Genomic DNA, 15,153 nt, shown 5'->3' on the forward strand with positions numbered 1-15,153 from the left:
GCTGACCTCCAAGATCAGACTGTCTCGGTTTCCCCAGGAGTGGTCGGGGAGAGAGACCCCAGCCGGGGATTTCCGCCAGACCCGAGCCCACAGCCTTCCTTCCCTTCCGGACAGAGGTCTCACACAGATGCGCACTGGATTTCACTTTATTTTGTTCCCTTCCCCGTCTGTTTTTGGCGTAGAAAAAACACCGCCGAGAGGAAGCAGCGGGTGGCACAGGCTTTGCAGGGACGGGAGGGAAGTGGGTGGGCGGGGGGGCGAGGGCCGGAGTCGCCCCCAAGGGGGCAGCGGGGGAGGGGAGGCACAGCGCAGGCAGTGGGGCGCAGGGATACAGTCTACGCGGGACAGGGTGTAACCGGATGTCTAGCGCAGGACAGGGGCAATGAGAGCGGGGGCGTGGTGAGGGGGGCAGGCCGGGCCTTAAAGCTGCGGGCCGAGGGGAGCGTCCAACCCTCGCCAAGGACACAGAGGGGTCGACCCAGAGTGGACGGAGGTGGGGAGGTGCTGGAACTGCTCCCCTAATCCCCACCTGTTCTGAGGCTGCTTTCAAGCCCCTCCACTTTGGGGGTGTAGCCTACAGAGCGGGTGACCCCTAGTGACTCCCCAGGAAGAAGGGGAGACCCACGCTGGCCTATGGCCCTCCAGGAGGGTCGTTGCCCTCGGCCCCCAGAATGAAAAGAGAGGAACTGCAGGACGGGGGTGGGGGGGCAGGGACTGGGCGGGGCTCGGGCGGGGTGTGGCACGGGGGGGGTGGGCAGGGAGGGAGCGCGCTATCCGAAGTAGGGGTGCTCGCTCTGGAAGTTGTAGTCTGGGCACACCTTCTGCACCAGTTTGTAGTCGAAACTGAGGAAGGAGACGAAGATGCAGATGACTTTGAAGGGCTTGGCGCACAGCCAGGCGGCCTGGCTCTGCGTGTGCTCGGTGAAGCACACCTGCGACGGGTCGTAGAGGCACGGGCGGTGCTTGCGCGCGCGGTTGGTCTTCTCATACTCCACGTGGCAATTAAAGGCGCGCGACTCCTTGGCCCCGGGCACCCCCAGCGCGCCCCCCAGCGGGCCCGCCAGCGCGCCCCCGAAGGGGCCCCCGAGCGCCGGCGCCGCGGCCGCTAAGCCCAGCGGCGGCCCCAGCCCGGGCAGCACCCCCTCGAGGGCCAGCGTGGACTGCAGGGAGTGGGGGCCGGGCCCGGGCAGCCAGACGCCACCCCCGAACTCGACGCGCTTGGACGGCGGCACAATGCTCACGCTGAGGTTGCCCAGGCTGGAGGAGTTGTGGCGGAAGTAGACGCTGAAGGTGCCGTTCACGTGGTCCACGATCTTGCCGGTGACGAGCAGCGAGAACTTGAGGGTGTGCACTCGGAAGTAGAAGTCCCCCCAGCCGAAGATCTTCTTCGCGCGCGCCGCCTTGATGGACGGCTTCCTCTTGGTGCGCGGCGCGGGCAGTTCCCCGGCGCGCGCCAGCGCCCCCGTGTGGTTAGCCGGCCAGGCCCAGCTCCAAGCGCGGGCGGCGCCCAGGCCATCTGGGGACCTGGGCACCTGGAGCTGGTGGCCTGGGGCGCTCTCTCCCGCAGCGGCGGGGCGCAGCTCCAAGTACTGCGGTCTTCCGGAATCTGGCACCTGCGCGCTCACAGCCTGCGGACAAGAGAGGACAGAACGACGTTGGGCTGCCGCCTGGCGCCCCAACAAAACCCACCCAGACTCCTGTCACCCCACTGGGAGATGGGGGCTTCTCAGGGGTCGTGCAGGGGAGCAGGCGGCTGCCCTTTTAAGCCCTGAGTTCTTGCCAAGTCACTTCCTTGTTTATTTTATTTATTTGTTAACCAGAAAACTGTTCAACTCTGGTGTAAGGGATTGAACCTGGGACTTTGGAGTCTCAGAGATTAGAGTCTCTTTGCATAACATTATGCAAGCTACCCTCGCCCCAAGTCACTTTCTGTCTGTGGGCCACAGTTTCTACATCTGTGAAATGACACTCAGAATGCACCTGCTCTCACAGGAAGAACCCCAGTGTGGGTCAGACAAGAAAGACCAAACCAGATGATTTTGAACTAGGTCACTGAAGCCAGATTGGTTGGGAATGGTGGGCTTGGTTAGAGCAAGCATGGCCCCTGGCATCACTGAACATCAAAAGAGCAGTCAAGCCTCGGGAAGCCTCTGCCAGGACTAGAGCCCCAGCCAGCCTCAGCCCCAAGAGGAGTGAAGAATCTGGTTGTGTTCAACACCCACCCCCAGGCCCCATCATTTCTTCTGTGGGGGAGATGTCCTGGTAGCCACTGGAAGCCACCAAACAGCCCTCACCACGCAGTGTGTCTCAGGTGGCAGCCTATCTGGGTGACAGCGCGGGCTCGTGTACAAGATGGATAGAGAGGCGGGAGCAGCGGGGCCTGGCCCCAGCTATCAATTATCTGGCAGGGCGGGGTGGGGGTGGCCAGGAGTGAAGGAGGTGGTGTGAAGCAGAGGAAGAAATATGGAGATGCCGCTCTGGGAGGGGACTGGAAGAGGAGCAGTGTGTGTGTGTGTGTGTGTGTGTGTGTGTGTGTGTGTATCAAGAGTGTGTCAGTCAGGCTGTACTGGCTGGCAGAGGGCTGGGCTGTCAGTATGGCCCTTTCTGTGTGTGGGTTCAGACTCCGTGTGTCAGTCTGGGGTGGCTGTGCTTGTCAGCCTGGCGTTACGGGGTGAGTGTCTGTCTACCTGAAGCGATTGTGAGTGACTGAGCAAGCCAGTAGTGATAACTGGTTGGATGTGGTGGTTGTGTGCAGGGCTGTGGTGACTGTGTGTATGCCCCTGTGTGCCAGCTTGGGGAAGCCTATTTGTGGTGGCTTTGTGTGGCTGAGCTGGCTGTGTTTATCTTCTTTCTGTGTGTTGATCTAATGAGGCTGTGTGTTCATTTGTGGTAGTTGTGACTAGTGGTGAGTCTGAGGGGGTTGTGTGATCCACTGGCGGTGTTATTTTCCCTGTGTGAGCACCTGTCATTCTGGATCCTGTGTGTTTAGCTTTTCCTTTAGGGTGTGTGTCCACAGTGGGATAACAAGTGCACCCCCAAGGGGGTGCGTGTGTGAGCGGCATGAGTGGTGTGGGGGTACGTGGTGGCCTGCAAACTGAGCTTTAGGTGAAGAGCCCTGGTAGAGTGGGTGTCCCCAGTGTTTGCACACACCTGTGTGTACGCACATGCATCCCAGGAGGCCAGGAATGGCCCAGTCAAGCTGCTGGGCTAGACTCTCCACTGCCTGGTCCCCATCCCTGCAGTGCTGAGATCCCGGGTTATTAATGCCGCCACCACCCGCTCATCATACATATTTATCGCCCCCTCATCCCTCCTCCCAGGCGTCCCTCCTCACGGCGCAGGTGAGGGGGGCGGGGGTGGCATGAGTGACTGACTCAGAGAGACAGCTTCAGCTGGCAGCTAACACCCTGTTGGTAGGCCTGAGAGAGGCTGGGGACAGGAGACCCCCCAGGAGAGGGGGAGGGGCCTCTAGAAGCAGAGGCCAATGCCAAAAGATGGGTTTGCAGAGGCCAGGGCTTGAGCCCTGGAGGACTCTGGAGGTGGGAGGAAGTACTGGTAGCTTCCAAGGAAAGTCAGTGTGTGTGTGTGTGTGTGTGTGTGTGTGTGTGTGTGTGTGTGCCATTTGCTTTTAGACTCCTAATCTCCCCACCCTCAGGGCCCACCACCCGCTCTCTCCGGTGGCATCCAGCCATCCCCACTGCCAGAACCTCTCCAGGAAGCCCCAGGAGCACCCTGTCCACTCTAGTCCAGAGACTTCCTTCCAGACATCAGCTTGGGGTGTGTGTGTGTGAGGGAAGGAGATTTGGCTAGGTGGTGAGGAGTGCCTGGTATCTTGTTCCTCTACCCCCCCCCCCATGCCCACCCCTGATCCCAGACAAATTGCTGTCTGATCCAGCAAATCCCTGGGCTTTGGGCACCAGCACCCCCCACCCTCAGCAGGAGACAGTCAAGATAAAAGGGGAGAGTGGAGGGGGAGCGGCCAAAGCGACCTTGGTGGCGCTCAGGCAGGGAGGGGTGAGCGTCTGCGGGGAAACGAGCCGAGAAATGGGAACATGGAGTAAAATAAAATCAAATCCTCCCTCTGGCTTCCTTGCTCACTCGCAAGCTCACTCTCTCTCTTGCTCACCCTCCTTCACCGTTTTTTTCCCATCTTTCTCTCACTGACTCTTCTCTGAGACTCTGTCTCTCAGTCTCTTCCTTGTCCTGTCTCTAATTTTTTCTCCAACTCTCTCAGTGTCCCCCCATCTATCTGTCTGTGGTTCTTCCCCTCTATTCTTCAGGCTGCCTGTCTCTAACTGTGGGTGGAGGGTGGAGTGAGGGGAATGCTGGGTGGGTGTAGAAGGATCTCCCCTATGCCCATGAGCGGCAGAGCTGTTCCTTCTCCACTGACCACGGTGCAGGGTGCTGTCCGAGGCTGGTCCCCCTCACTCCAGAGCTGCTTTAATTAAGCTAATTGGGCGCTGTGACATTTGCAGAGGGGAGAGGCTTGCCCGCCTGCCTGTTAGCGTGAGGGGCGGAGGTGCTCTGAGGCTGGAGTGTGGGTAGGAGAGGGAGGGTGCTTCACCAGCGCCTCCAGTCCCAAGCAAGGTGGGAGCCCAGCCAGGAGCACTTGCCCCTGAGGCATCGAGCCCACGCACTGGAAAAGAGTCGAGGCTGCCTCCTGCGGCTGACAAACTGGTGTGTGTGTGTATATATGTGTGTGTGGGGAGGACTTTTCTGAACCGGGACCACTGGGAATAGGGAAGGATCAGGCCCCCAGCCGCATTGCAGGGCACACCTCCCTGGGCCTCAGACTGGTCAGCTTCTCACCAGCTGCTGGGTCAGGCCAGGCCACTCAGGATTCTGATGGGGGAGGGAACAGCACCCACACCCTGGATGAAACTGGGCTTTAGTTGGGGCGGAGGGCTGTACTGAGCCTTTGCACCAAGAAAGTCAAGGGACTGTGTGTGTGTGTGTGTGTGTGTGTGTGTGCGCGCGCGCGCGCATGTCGTGGCTGGGGTCTGACAGGAGACTAGGAGTGAAGGGTGAAGGCTGAGATGGAGAGAACAGGCCGGTTTGGGGGTGAGGGGGGCATGGCAGGCACAACCAGGGGGCACAGAGCTAAGGTTGGGCAACAGAGCAGTAATGAGGGACAGAGATAGGAGTGCAGGTGGGCCAAGGGACACCCGGAATGAAGATAGGGGTGGCTGGGGTGACCAGAATGGGTGTGGGAGAAGGAGACAGAGCATGAGGGATGGACACTGGGTACAGGCTTGACTGGGGATGGGATGGGAACAGAAATGGGGACAGAAACCAGGTTGCAGGCACCTGGGAGTAGGATCTGCATGGAAAAGGGGAGACAGGGAGGAGACGGGAGACAGGAGCTGAGGACAGGCCGGGGTGACCAGGCGGAGGCGGAGGCGGAAGCCGGCAGGATCCGGCTGCAGAGGGGCCTAGCAGGTGGAGGCGCAGAGACCCCCTTCCCGGCCCCGCCATAGCGTGAGGGGGCGGGACCGCTGGCGGGCGGGCTCTGCCCTTGGGCCGGGCGCCCCCTCCCCCAAAGCCCCGCCTGCTCGCCAGCTCGCGGCCTGCAGCGCGAAGCTCACCGTTATCTGAATTTTGATTTTATTTTATTTTATTTTATTTCCCTGCTTCCTAGAGCCGGCGCCATCCCCCCGGGAATGGCTGCCCCCCGCCCCCCGCCCCGCGCCTCACTTTATTATTGCAATAAATGTGCCTATAAAGGCGCGGGCTCCAGGGCGCGGTGGTGGGGGGGTGAGCAGCGGAGCCGGGATGTAATTTCCCGAAGCCGGAGCCGGAGGGGGAGTGGGCGGGGTGGAGGTGGAGGAGGGGCAGGGGAGGGAGAGGTGGGGGGGGACTTTCCAATTTCCAGCGCTCAAGGCAGCGCTCTCTGCTTCCCCACCCCGCGCCTCCACACCCCCACTGCACCCTGCCATCTAGGAGTCCAGGGACCCCGCCCACGACCCCACCCTCTCTGAGTCCCAGGTCTCCCTCCAGGACCCCACCCTGGAATTGCGGGGCTAGGTCCAAAGTTGGCCACCTGCTGACATGACTGTAACTCTGACCTCAGTGCTTTTCGCTCCCCCCACCTGCCAACTTGGTGTCCGCTGTCTGTCTCTTTTCCTGTGACCCCGGCTGTGCCCCCCGTGACCCTCCCTTACCTAGTTTCTGCTTTCCAATGACCTCACCTCTGCCCCATTGTCATCCTGTCCCACACCTCCAAGCGGCCTCACCACCACCGCCACCAGCATCAGGGCCCTCAAAATTCTCCTTTGCAGCGGAACCCCTCCCTTCTCCAACACTGCCCTAGGGAGCTGTCACTGCACCTCCTTCTCAGAGCCCCAGGCCCAGCTGCAGCCCTGATTACCCCCCAAATCTCCAGCAGCAGCTCAGGGCCCAGACTGCACGTGCCTGAGTGGCCCAGCCAGAGATTAGCTGGGGGGCTAGGAGCCCACGGAGGATGCGGGAGGGGTGGCTAGACACCAGGTTGGGGCCAGGGGCTCTGAGACTAGCTTCTGGGCCTAATCCTTCCCTGAGGCAGAATGGAACTGGAAGGTTCCCCAGGGCCCTGGTCTATGCCCTCCCCCAGCTAATTAGTGATTAGTTATTACTGATTAGTGGCTATTGATCGCTACTACTTCTCCCAGCAGGCAGTGGCTTTGGCAAGGGGTGAAGAGGACAGGCAGAGCGGGAGAGGAGGTAGAGAGACCTTGTTGGAAATATCTTGAAGGCCTGGATGCAAAGCCAGAGCCCCAAGGGGCAGGAGTCCCAGGTCTGGAGAGGAGCAGGAGTGGAAAGCCCAGCAGAAGGGTGAGTAAGCAGCCCTGGAAAAATCAGGGTTGGAAACATTTGATAGGGTTTCCCAAAAAGCTGTGCTATAATCTGGCCCCTCTAGTCTCATACCTACCCTGCGTGTGTCTACCCACTGAGAGTGCTGAGTGAGTCTGCATATACACATACCAGCCTCTCTTTCTCTCCTTCTACAACACACACACACACACACACACACACCCTCAGGCTCACAATCCCACATGCACGCTCAAATGCACTCAAAAACACAAACACACAGATATACACTTACAATCCCCAAGACTCAGGTGTAGACAGCACATACACCTTGGCACACAGAGGCATCAGGGACTCACCTTGGGGTACACACAGAGGTGTGTGCCCATACTCACAGGTGCACATGAACACACCCAGGCAGCTGGCCACGTGAGCACAGTTATGCATACCAGTCAGCCATGGCCTGCACACACAAACTGGACTAGACAGTAGATGCCCCTCCCCACAGAGGCCCACAGCTGCAGCTCCCACACACCCAGCCAGATCCCATCCCTCACAGCCTCTCGCCTACCCTCCCTCCAGTCTCTGCCAGATGTTTCTTTCCCCTTCAGGGGGCAAAGGAAATTAAACCAGATCTGTCCACAGGGGAGCTGATTTGGTGGGGAGATTGGGTGGGGAGGGTGAGAGGAGCAAGGAGGAAGTAGAAAGGATGGGGTGCACAGTCCCACCTCCTCTCCACCTCAGACCTGATGGCAGAGACCCAGCCTTGGTTCTCTAAGGGCAGAGTTGGGCAGCAGGTCCAAAGGAAGCACCTGCCAGTGGAGCCACTGAGGTAGAGGCCCCAGCTGCCCATCTCCCAGCCCCTCAAGGTCATTGGGCAGGTTTGGGAGGATCTAGGCACTCAAATCGTCAGCTTCCCCCACCCTGCTAGGGCTGCTGGGAGACCAGGGTGCAAGAGATGGGGCAGAGTGGGGGGAGGGAGAACCACCCCTTTCCAGACTTCTCTGGGGCTGAGGGTTGAGATGCAGGATTCTAGGAAGCCAACTACCTGTCCCCAAACTAGGTAAGTCACAGTTGGGGTGCAGGAATATGGGTAACCATGGACAGGGGAGACTGATGGAAAGAGAGGGAGACCTAGGCCCCCTTGGTAGGAAGTACAGCAGGAGTAGATGGATGCCCAAAGGCAGACAGTAGCACCATTCAAAAGGGCAGCACTCTGCACAGTGGCACACACATGCGGAGAGCACCCCAACACCAGACACCCACGCCTGGGGAGGGCAAAGGCACACGCTTGGGTGGGCACGCTGACCCCGCACTACCCCGCCACACAGGAGCCGCACCAGCAGGAGCTGAGGGCGCCAAGCCGCCAGACGCGGGTCAAGTCCGGGTCCCCTGAGCCTTGGGGACATGGCCGGGGAGCCTGGGGCGGCGCGGCAGTCAGGGGTCCCCTTTTCAGAGTGCCCCCACCCCTGTCGGCGGGCGATAGAGGGGTTTGTCTGAGGCTGTAGCCGGGAGGGGGTTGTCTCCGCGGGCCAAGTTGGGCGGCGCGGGTGTGAGTTCGCGGGAGCGTGCCCGGGCCGTGGAGGCGCGGAGCCTGGTGCCCACCTGGCCTTGTGGCAAGTGCAGAGAAGAGACTTGAGCAGGAGGGGGGTGGAGGGTGGAAGGACAGACAGCGAAGGAGGCGAGCGAGGTTGGCGCGGAGAGGCGGCGAGGCTGACACCCCGCTGGCTTGTCTGTCTGTCTCGCACTCCCGCTCCGTCTGGCGCACTCGCGGGTCGGGCTGCAGCCCCTCCCCCGCCGCGCCCGAACCAGCTCCTCGCAGGGCCCGCACCCCGGTCCCCGCGCCCAGCCTTCCACCAACTTGCACGGGGAGGCTCTGCCTGTCCTGAGCAGGGCAGTCGGTCTGTCCGTGCCCCCCACGCCACGCAAAGTTGGGCGGCTCGGACTGGGGACGCAGCTTGCACCGGGCCCCTGGCATTCCGGGACCCCGCGCCCCCCGCCGCCCTTACCTTTCTCAGGAGCCACGGGCCAAGGAGCAGGAGCAGCCATTCCTGGAGCAGCTGCATGGTGCGGCCGGGGTCGGCGCGGGGCGCTGGGAGCCCGGGGCGCGGGGGTCCCGGGGCGCGGGCGAGCGGCGGCTGCGGGGCCAGCGGACTGAGCGGACTGAGCGGAGCAGCGGCGCGGGGGGCGGGGCGCGGGGTGCGGGCGGGGGAGAAAGTTGGGTCTGACTCGGGCGGGGGGCGGGGCTCCGCGCGCTCCAATCCCGGCCGCGCCCTGCGCGCCCCCTCCCGCCCGGCGGGGGGCACCGAAGGTGACTTTCACCCCGACACACCCTGGACACGCCCCCCGCCCAGGTGCGAAGCGGCGCGGGCGGCGGGGCCGCGTACCCGAGAGCCGGGGTCTGCGCGGCGAGGAGGCTCCGGGCTGGACTCGGGGACCCTGCAGGACCGGCCCCCGGATGCCCTGCCCTCAGGCGCTCCCGGTCCCGGTGCGTCCGGGGGCAGGAGCAGGCCCGGGGCGAGGGGCGGGCGGGGCCCGGGGCGGCCGCCGCGGCGCTGACGGGGATGGATGGGCGCCCCGCGGCTCATTCGGCCCGGAGATGAGAATCATTGATCACGGACGGAAACCCCATCACGTCTGTCAATAGGGCTGACAAACGGCGCCGCCGCCCCGCCCCGCCCCGCCCCCGCCGCCGTCTCGGGGACCTCTTCGCCGGATCGCCGCCCCACCTCTGCCCCGCGCCCCCAGCGCCCCTGCGGGGTGGGCACTGAGCGTCCCTTCCCTGCCAGTGGCTCATCTTTCACCAGCAGCTCCTCGCGTCCCATCCCTCCTCCGTCGCTGTCCTTGTGTCTGTCCACAGCCCAGCCCTGTCTGTCCCCATCCTCTGGTTCCTGCCTCCCTTCCCTCCTCCCTGAAGTCTCTTTCCCCTGCCCTGTAGTCTTCAGCTGTCAGCTGTTGCTGTGCACTGAGGCTGTGGCTGAGGTTGTGGTAGGAATGACACCTAGACAGTGAGAGACAGGGGCAAAGAGATGGCGAGACAGACAGATACATGCCCGCAGACACCAACAACCCCCCACAGGGGTGCACACGCACACTGAGGCCACACCATAGAGGCAGGCACACACAGACAGGTGTGCACACTGCCACATACAGACAGACAGACAAAGGCATACTCCCAGCAGGAGGCGAGCACAGCCACCCAGGTCCTCAGAGCCCACCCACCCTGGGTAGGCCCACACCGATGTATGCTGTGCCCTCAGTCCAAAAGACAAGCCCAGCCACAGATGGATAAGAGGAAGTGACAGACAGGCAGAAAGCATCAGGGGTGCTGAAAAGTCAAGGCAGTAACACCTCCAGAGACAGAAGCCAGGGGACAGGAATCCAGGTGTGGACGGGGCGAAGAGAGGAGCAGCAAGAAGGGGCAGGAGTACCCAGGCCCATGGCCCCAAGGTTCCAACTGAACCCTGAGCCCAGGTGCCAACCACAGGTGTCGGGTGGGGGCAGTGGGCACGCCCAGGCCCAGGGTGCCCAGGACACTAGCCGATTGCCAGGGTCCAATATTCTGGAGTGCGGACCCACCTCATAGTTGGTTTTGCTAAGGTGTCAGGTCACCCATACACACCACTGCCTGAGTCTCTGCTTCTGTTCTTGTCTCTCCATCTCTGTATCTTTCTCTCTGCCCCTCCCAGCCTCTGCCTATGGTTTTGCCCCTGTTTCTTCTCCATTCCGTCAGGTCCCTCCAGCTTTCCTCACCAGCTGGGGACTTTGCAGAAACTGCCTCTCAGTAGGCCCTTTCCTGGCGGGCAGAGTGAGGATACTGACTGGAGGGGTGTGTGTTCCATTCCACAGCTGGAAGCCCCTCACATTCTGCCCAGGATCTTGAGGCGACAGGCAGAGAATCAGTAGCTCCCCGGGGGCGCCAGATGCACTGCTGGCAGAGGGAGGGAGGGTGGGGGTGGGGCTGGTGGGGGGTGGGGAGCGGGCCAGTGCTGGGGGAGGGAGAGGAGCGGACAGGCTGGCTGAGGGCAGAGGGGGCGTGGCAGAATAGCCCGAGGGAAGGAAGAGAGGGGCTGGGCTGGGGTCCGCGGGCAGGTGCATAATTAGTGTGAGCATTGGGGAGGGGGCTCTGCTGGGCTTCTGGCTGAGGCTCTGCAGGAGTGCATGCGCCACCTGGTGGACAACTAGAGCATAGATCTCCCTCTCAACAATCAACAAGATGCCCAGTTTCCCCAGAGTCCCCTAGGGAGGCAGAGAAGAGCCTAAGGGAGCGGGCCTGGAAGCTACTGTTGGAAATGAGACCTCAGGAATAAGACGGAAGGGGAAGTTCTTGTTTCCAGAGGTGTCTAAGCTTCTAGGTCCCCCAAGGAAGCAGGGATAGAAGCTGAGCCTGGGAGGGCAGATGAATGAAAGTCAGTAACCCCTCCCCACACCCTCCTCTGGAGCTGGGTGTATGCAGTCTTCTTCCCAGATCTCCTTTGCTTTTTTTTTCTCCTTATTTTTACTTATTGTTTATTTTTGCCTTCACTGGAGCTATGTTGTTTTAGGCTGGCTTTTTCAGATGGAGAAACAGAGAAAGAAAAATATCACAGCGCTTAAGGGCACTGGGGACCAGGCACAAACCTTAGTTGTGCCCGAGACAGAGAGTGGACTAGCCCGGTGAGCTATCTTGCCAGCCCTCATGTTAGGGTTTGAAGGGAGAGTGAGGTTCTAACCCTCTTTCAAACTGTGGACAGTGGGGGAACTGTGTGACTTTCTGTAAGAGGCTTCTCTTTCTGGTCGGGGGACGAAATAGACCTGGGGTTCTTTGTGGCATTTTTTCCCTAGGAAGTCAAAAATGGTTGATGAGCTAGTGCTGTTGGTGCCCCATGAGACCCAGGAAACTGAGCTTAACTCTCCTCCAGCCCCAGAATTCTACTCTTGGCATCTTATTAATCTCCATGAAATATGAGATATTAGTACTTCAAGAACAAACTGAAACAGAGAGAACTATATGGAAACACCCTACAGGCTTAGAGAAACACACACACACACACACACACACACACACACATATGGAGAGAGAGAGAGAGAGATTGATTTGCACTGGGCAGATAGCACAATGGCTATGCAAAAGGCTGTCATGCCTGAGGCAGAAAAGGTCCCAGGTTCAATCTCTAGCACCATCATAAGCCAGAGCTGAGCAGTGCTCTGGAGGGTGTGTGTGTGTGTGTGTGTGTGGGGGGGATGTCGGTAAAATACACACTTTGCTATGTGACAATAACTGGTTTTGGGTACCTGGAACACGTGGAAACAGCATGCACAACACCCAAGGGAATCTCCATGAGTAGTAGAGCAGTGCTGAAATCTTTCCTTCTCTCTCTCTGCCTCTATCTGAAATTGAAGAAGAAAAAAAGGGAGCTTAGAATTGTGCAGGTGTTGGGAGTTGGGTGGTAGCGCAGTGGGTTAAGCTCATGTGGCGCAAAGCCCAAGGACCAGTGAAAGGATCCCTGTTTGAGCCCCTGGATCCCCACCTGCAGAGGAATCGCTTCACAGGCGGTGAAGCAGGTCTGCAGGTGTCTGTCTTTCCTCCTCTCTGTCTTCCCCTCCTCTCTCCATTTCTCTCTGTCCTATCTAACAATGATGCATCAGTAACAACAACAACAACTACAACAACAATAAAAAGACAACAAGGGCAACAAAAGGGAAAATAAATAATAAAAAAAAGAATTGTGCAAGTGTGAGGACTGGGCAGCAATAAGGAAGAAGGAGAAGAAGAAGGAGAAGGAGAGGAGGAGGAAGAGGAAGAAGGAGGAGGAGGAGGAGAAGGAGAAGGAGAAGAAGAAGAAGAAGGAGGAGGAGGAGGAGGAGGAGGAGGAGGAGGAGGAGAAGTAGGGGAAGAAAAACCTGTCTATCGTGGTCCAGGAGGTGGCACAGTGAATAAAGCATTGGATTCTCAAGTGTGAGGTCCCAAGTTCAATCCCTGGCAGCACATGTACCAGAGTGATGTCTGGCTCTTTCTCTCTCCTTCTATCTTTCTCATTAATAAATAAATAAAATCTTTAAAAAAAAAAAAAGAAAAACCTGTCTATCTGAGAGACCAGAACAGCATTCCGGCATAGCAATGCCAGAAGTTGATCTTGGGACCTCATACTTGTAAGTCCAGTACTCGCCCCAGCCACAGACTTGTGCCTATTTATATCATCATTATTGTTATGTTCCCATCAGGGTTATTGATACATGCACAACTTTACTGTTCCTAATGGCTTTTTCCATTTTCTTCTTTTTCTCTGTCTCCTTCTCCTTCTTCTTCTTCTTCGCCTCCATGGTTACCACTGGGGCTCGAGTCCTGCACTACAAATCCATTGCTCTTGGAAGCCATTTTTTTCCTTTTGTTACCCTTGTTGTTGTTACTGCCATTGTTGTTGTTGGATAGGACAGAGAGAAATGGAGAAAGGAGGGGAAGACAGAGAGGGGGAGAGAAAGAGAGACACCTGCAGACCTGCTTCACTGCCTGTGAAGCGACTCCCCTGCAGGTGGGGAGCCGGTGGTTTAAACCGGCTGGTCCTTGCGCTTCACACCACATGCAATTAACCTGCTATGCTACTGCCTGGCCCCTTCTTATTTATTTATTTATTAATTTATTTAAGAAAGGATAAATCAACAAACCCATAGGGTAGGAGGGGTACAATTCCACACAATTCCCACCACCCAATCTCCATATCCCACCCCCTCCCCTGATGGCTTTCCCATTCTCTATCCCTCTGGGAGTATGGACCCAGGGTCATTGTGGGTTGCAGAAGGTAGAAGGTCTGGCTTCTGTAATTGCTTCCCCGCTGAACATGGGCGTTGACTGGTCGGTCCATACTCCCAGTCTGCCTCTCTCTTTCCCTAGTAGGGTGGGTCTCTGGGGAAGTGGAGCTCCAGGATACATTGGTGGGGTCTTCAGTCCAGGGAAACCTGGCCAGCATCCTGATGACATCTGGAACCTGGTGACTGAAAAGAGAGTTAACATACAAAGCCAAACAAATTGTTGAGCAATCATGGACCCAAAGCTTGGAATAGTGGAGAGGAAGTGTTAGGGGGGTACTCACTGCAAACTTTAGTGTACTTCTGCTTTCAGGTATATATTTTGCAGTAGTTTATGGATACGTGTGAACATATGCTCTCTCTCACAGAAACTGGTGTATATCTAGGTTTTGGGACTTTGTTAGAAAGTGAACCACCTGAGATGGAATTAGAGTATACTATGAAAGGAAAGGCCTCACCCGAGTAATGAAGCTGAAGGGTTGTCATTCCACACGTGAAGTCTCTGGACACAGTCTGAAGTGAAGCATGTTGAGGTGGTCATCGTTGTGTTGGTTAGGTTGTGATCGGCAGATGCAATATTATTTGATATGGATTGGGAGAGGCATACGGGCCCTATCCAAGGGTAGAGGCTCTATAGTGGAGATGTGAGGTTCCTGCTGTCTTGGGGTTCAAAAAGACAGTCGATAGTTAATGTTATCATCGCATTATTTGGTAATTGGGTTAACTTTGAAAAGTCCTTTTGTTAGGGTTTGCTGTACAGTACCCAGTATCTTGTATATAGCTGTGCTATTGGTTGCTTCTGATCTACTTGGTCTAGGCTTTTGAGAGAGTCCGCATATCAAATACACAGCCCATATATTGAAAAGATTCAGTTTGTGTTTTGAAAAACTTCAAGACATACAATTAATTTTCCCCCTCTCATATTAATTAACTAGTGATTTATATGACTACATTTGACTAGGAGTGTACATAAACACCATTCCCACCACCAAAAGACTGTGACCCATCCCTCCCACCCACTCCCACCCCCCACTGTCCCAGGAAGCTGCATGTCTACCCCTCACCTCAGGGTTTTTACTTTGGTGCCCTACTCCCTTCTTATTTTTAAGAACATTTTATTTGTGGTCCAGGAGGTGGCACAGTGGGTAAAGCATTGGACTCTCAAGTGTGAGGTCCTGAGTTCAATCCCTGGCAGCACATGTACCAGAGTGATGTCTGATTCTTTCTCTCTCTCCTCCTATCTTTCTCATTAATAAATAAATTAAATCTTAAAAAAATTTATCTGGGGGGACTCCCTGCAGGGGAGTCGCTTCACAGGCGGTGAAGCAGGTCTGCAGGTGTCTATCTTTCTCTCCTCCTCTCTGTCTTCCCCTCCTCTCTCCATTTCTCTGTCCTATCCAACAACAATTACATTAATAACTACAGCAACAATAAAAAAGGGCAACAAAAGGGAAAATAAATATATAAAAATATAAAAACATTTTATTTATTTTAATGAGATAAAGGGATAGAGACAGACCAGAGCACTCTGCAGGTCTGGATTATGTTGCTGTTGGAGATTAAACCTGGGCTCTTTGGTGC

General features: G+C 57.5%; 1 protein-coding gene across 1 annotated transcript; it reads right to left on the bottom strand.

Moving 5' to 3' along the window:
* Positions 1 to 130: 130 nt before the first annotated feature.
* On the bottom strand, positions 131 to 9,065 carry NXPH4 (neurexophilin 4). Its single transcript, XM_007534966.3, has 2 exons — positions 8,796 to 9,065; positions 131 to 1,628 (listed from the first exon to the last, which is right to left on the bottom strand). The coding sequence occupies exons 1-2, from the start codon at positions 8,850 to 8,852 to the stop codon at positions 771 to 773; spliced, it is 915 nt and encodes a 304-aa protein (XP_007535028.1). The 5' UTR covers positions 8,853 to 9,065; the 3' UTR covers positions 131 to 770.
* Positions 9,066 to 15,153: the final 6,088 nt, after the last annotated feature.

The sequence above is a fragment of the Erinaceus europaeus genome, chromosome 7 (genome assembly GCF_950295315.1).
Source record: "Erinaceus europaeus chromosome 7, mEriEur2.1, whole genome shotgun sequence".
In the NCBI taxonomy this organism is placed as follows: Eukaryota; Metazoa; Chordata; class Mammalia; order Eulipotyphla; family Erinaceidae; genus Erinaceus; species Erinaceus europaeus.

Coding starts and splice junctions, on each gene's coding strand:
- NXPH4 (XM_007534966.3), bottom strand. CDS start 8,852: ATGCAGCTGCTCCAGGAATGGCTGCTCCTGCTCCTTGGCCCGTGGCTC. Junction 1,629..8,795: donor GCCCGTGGCTCCTGAGAAAG/GTAAGGGCGGCG, acceptor TCTTGTCCGCAG/GCTGTGAGCGCGCAGGTGCC.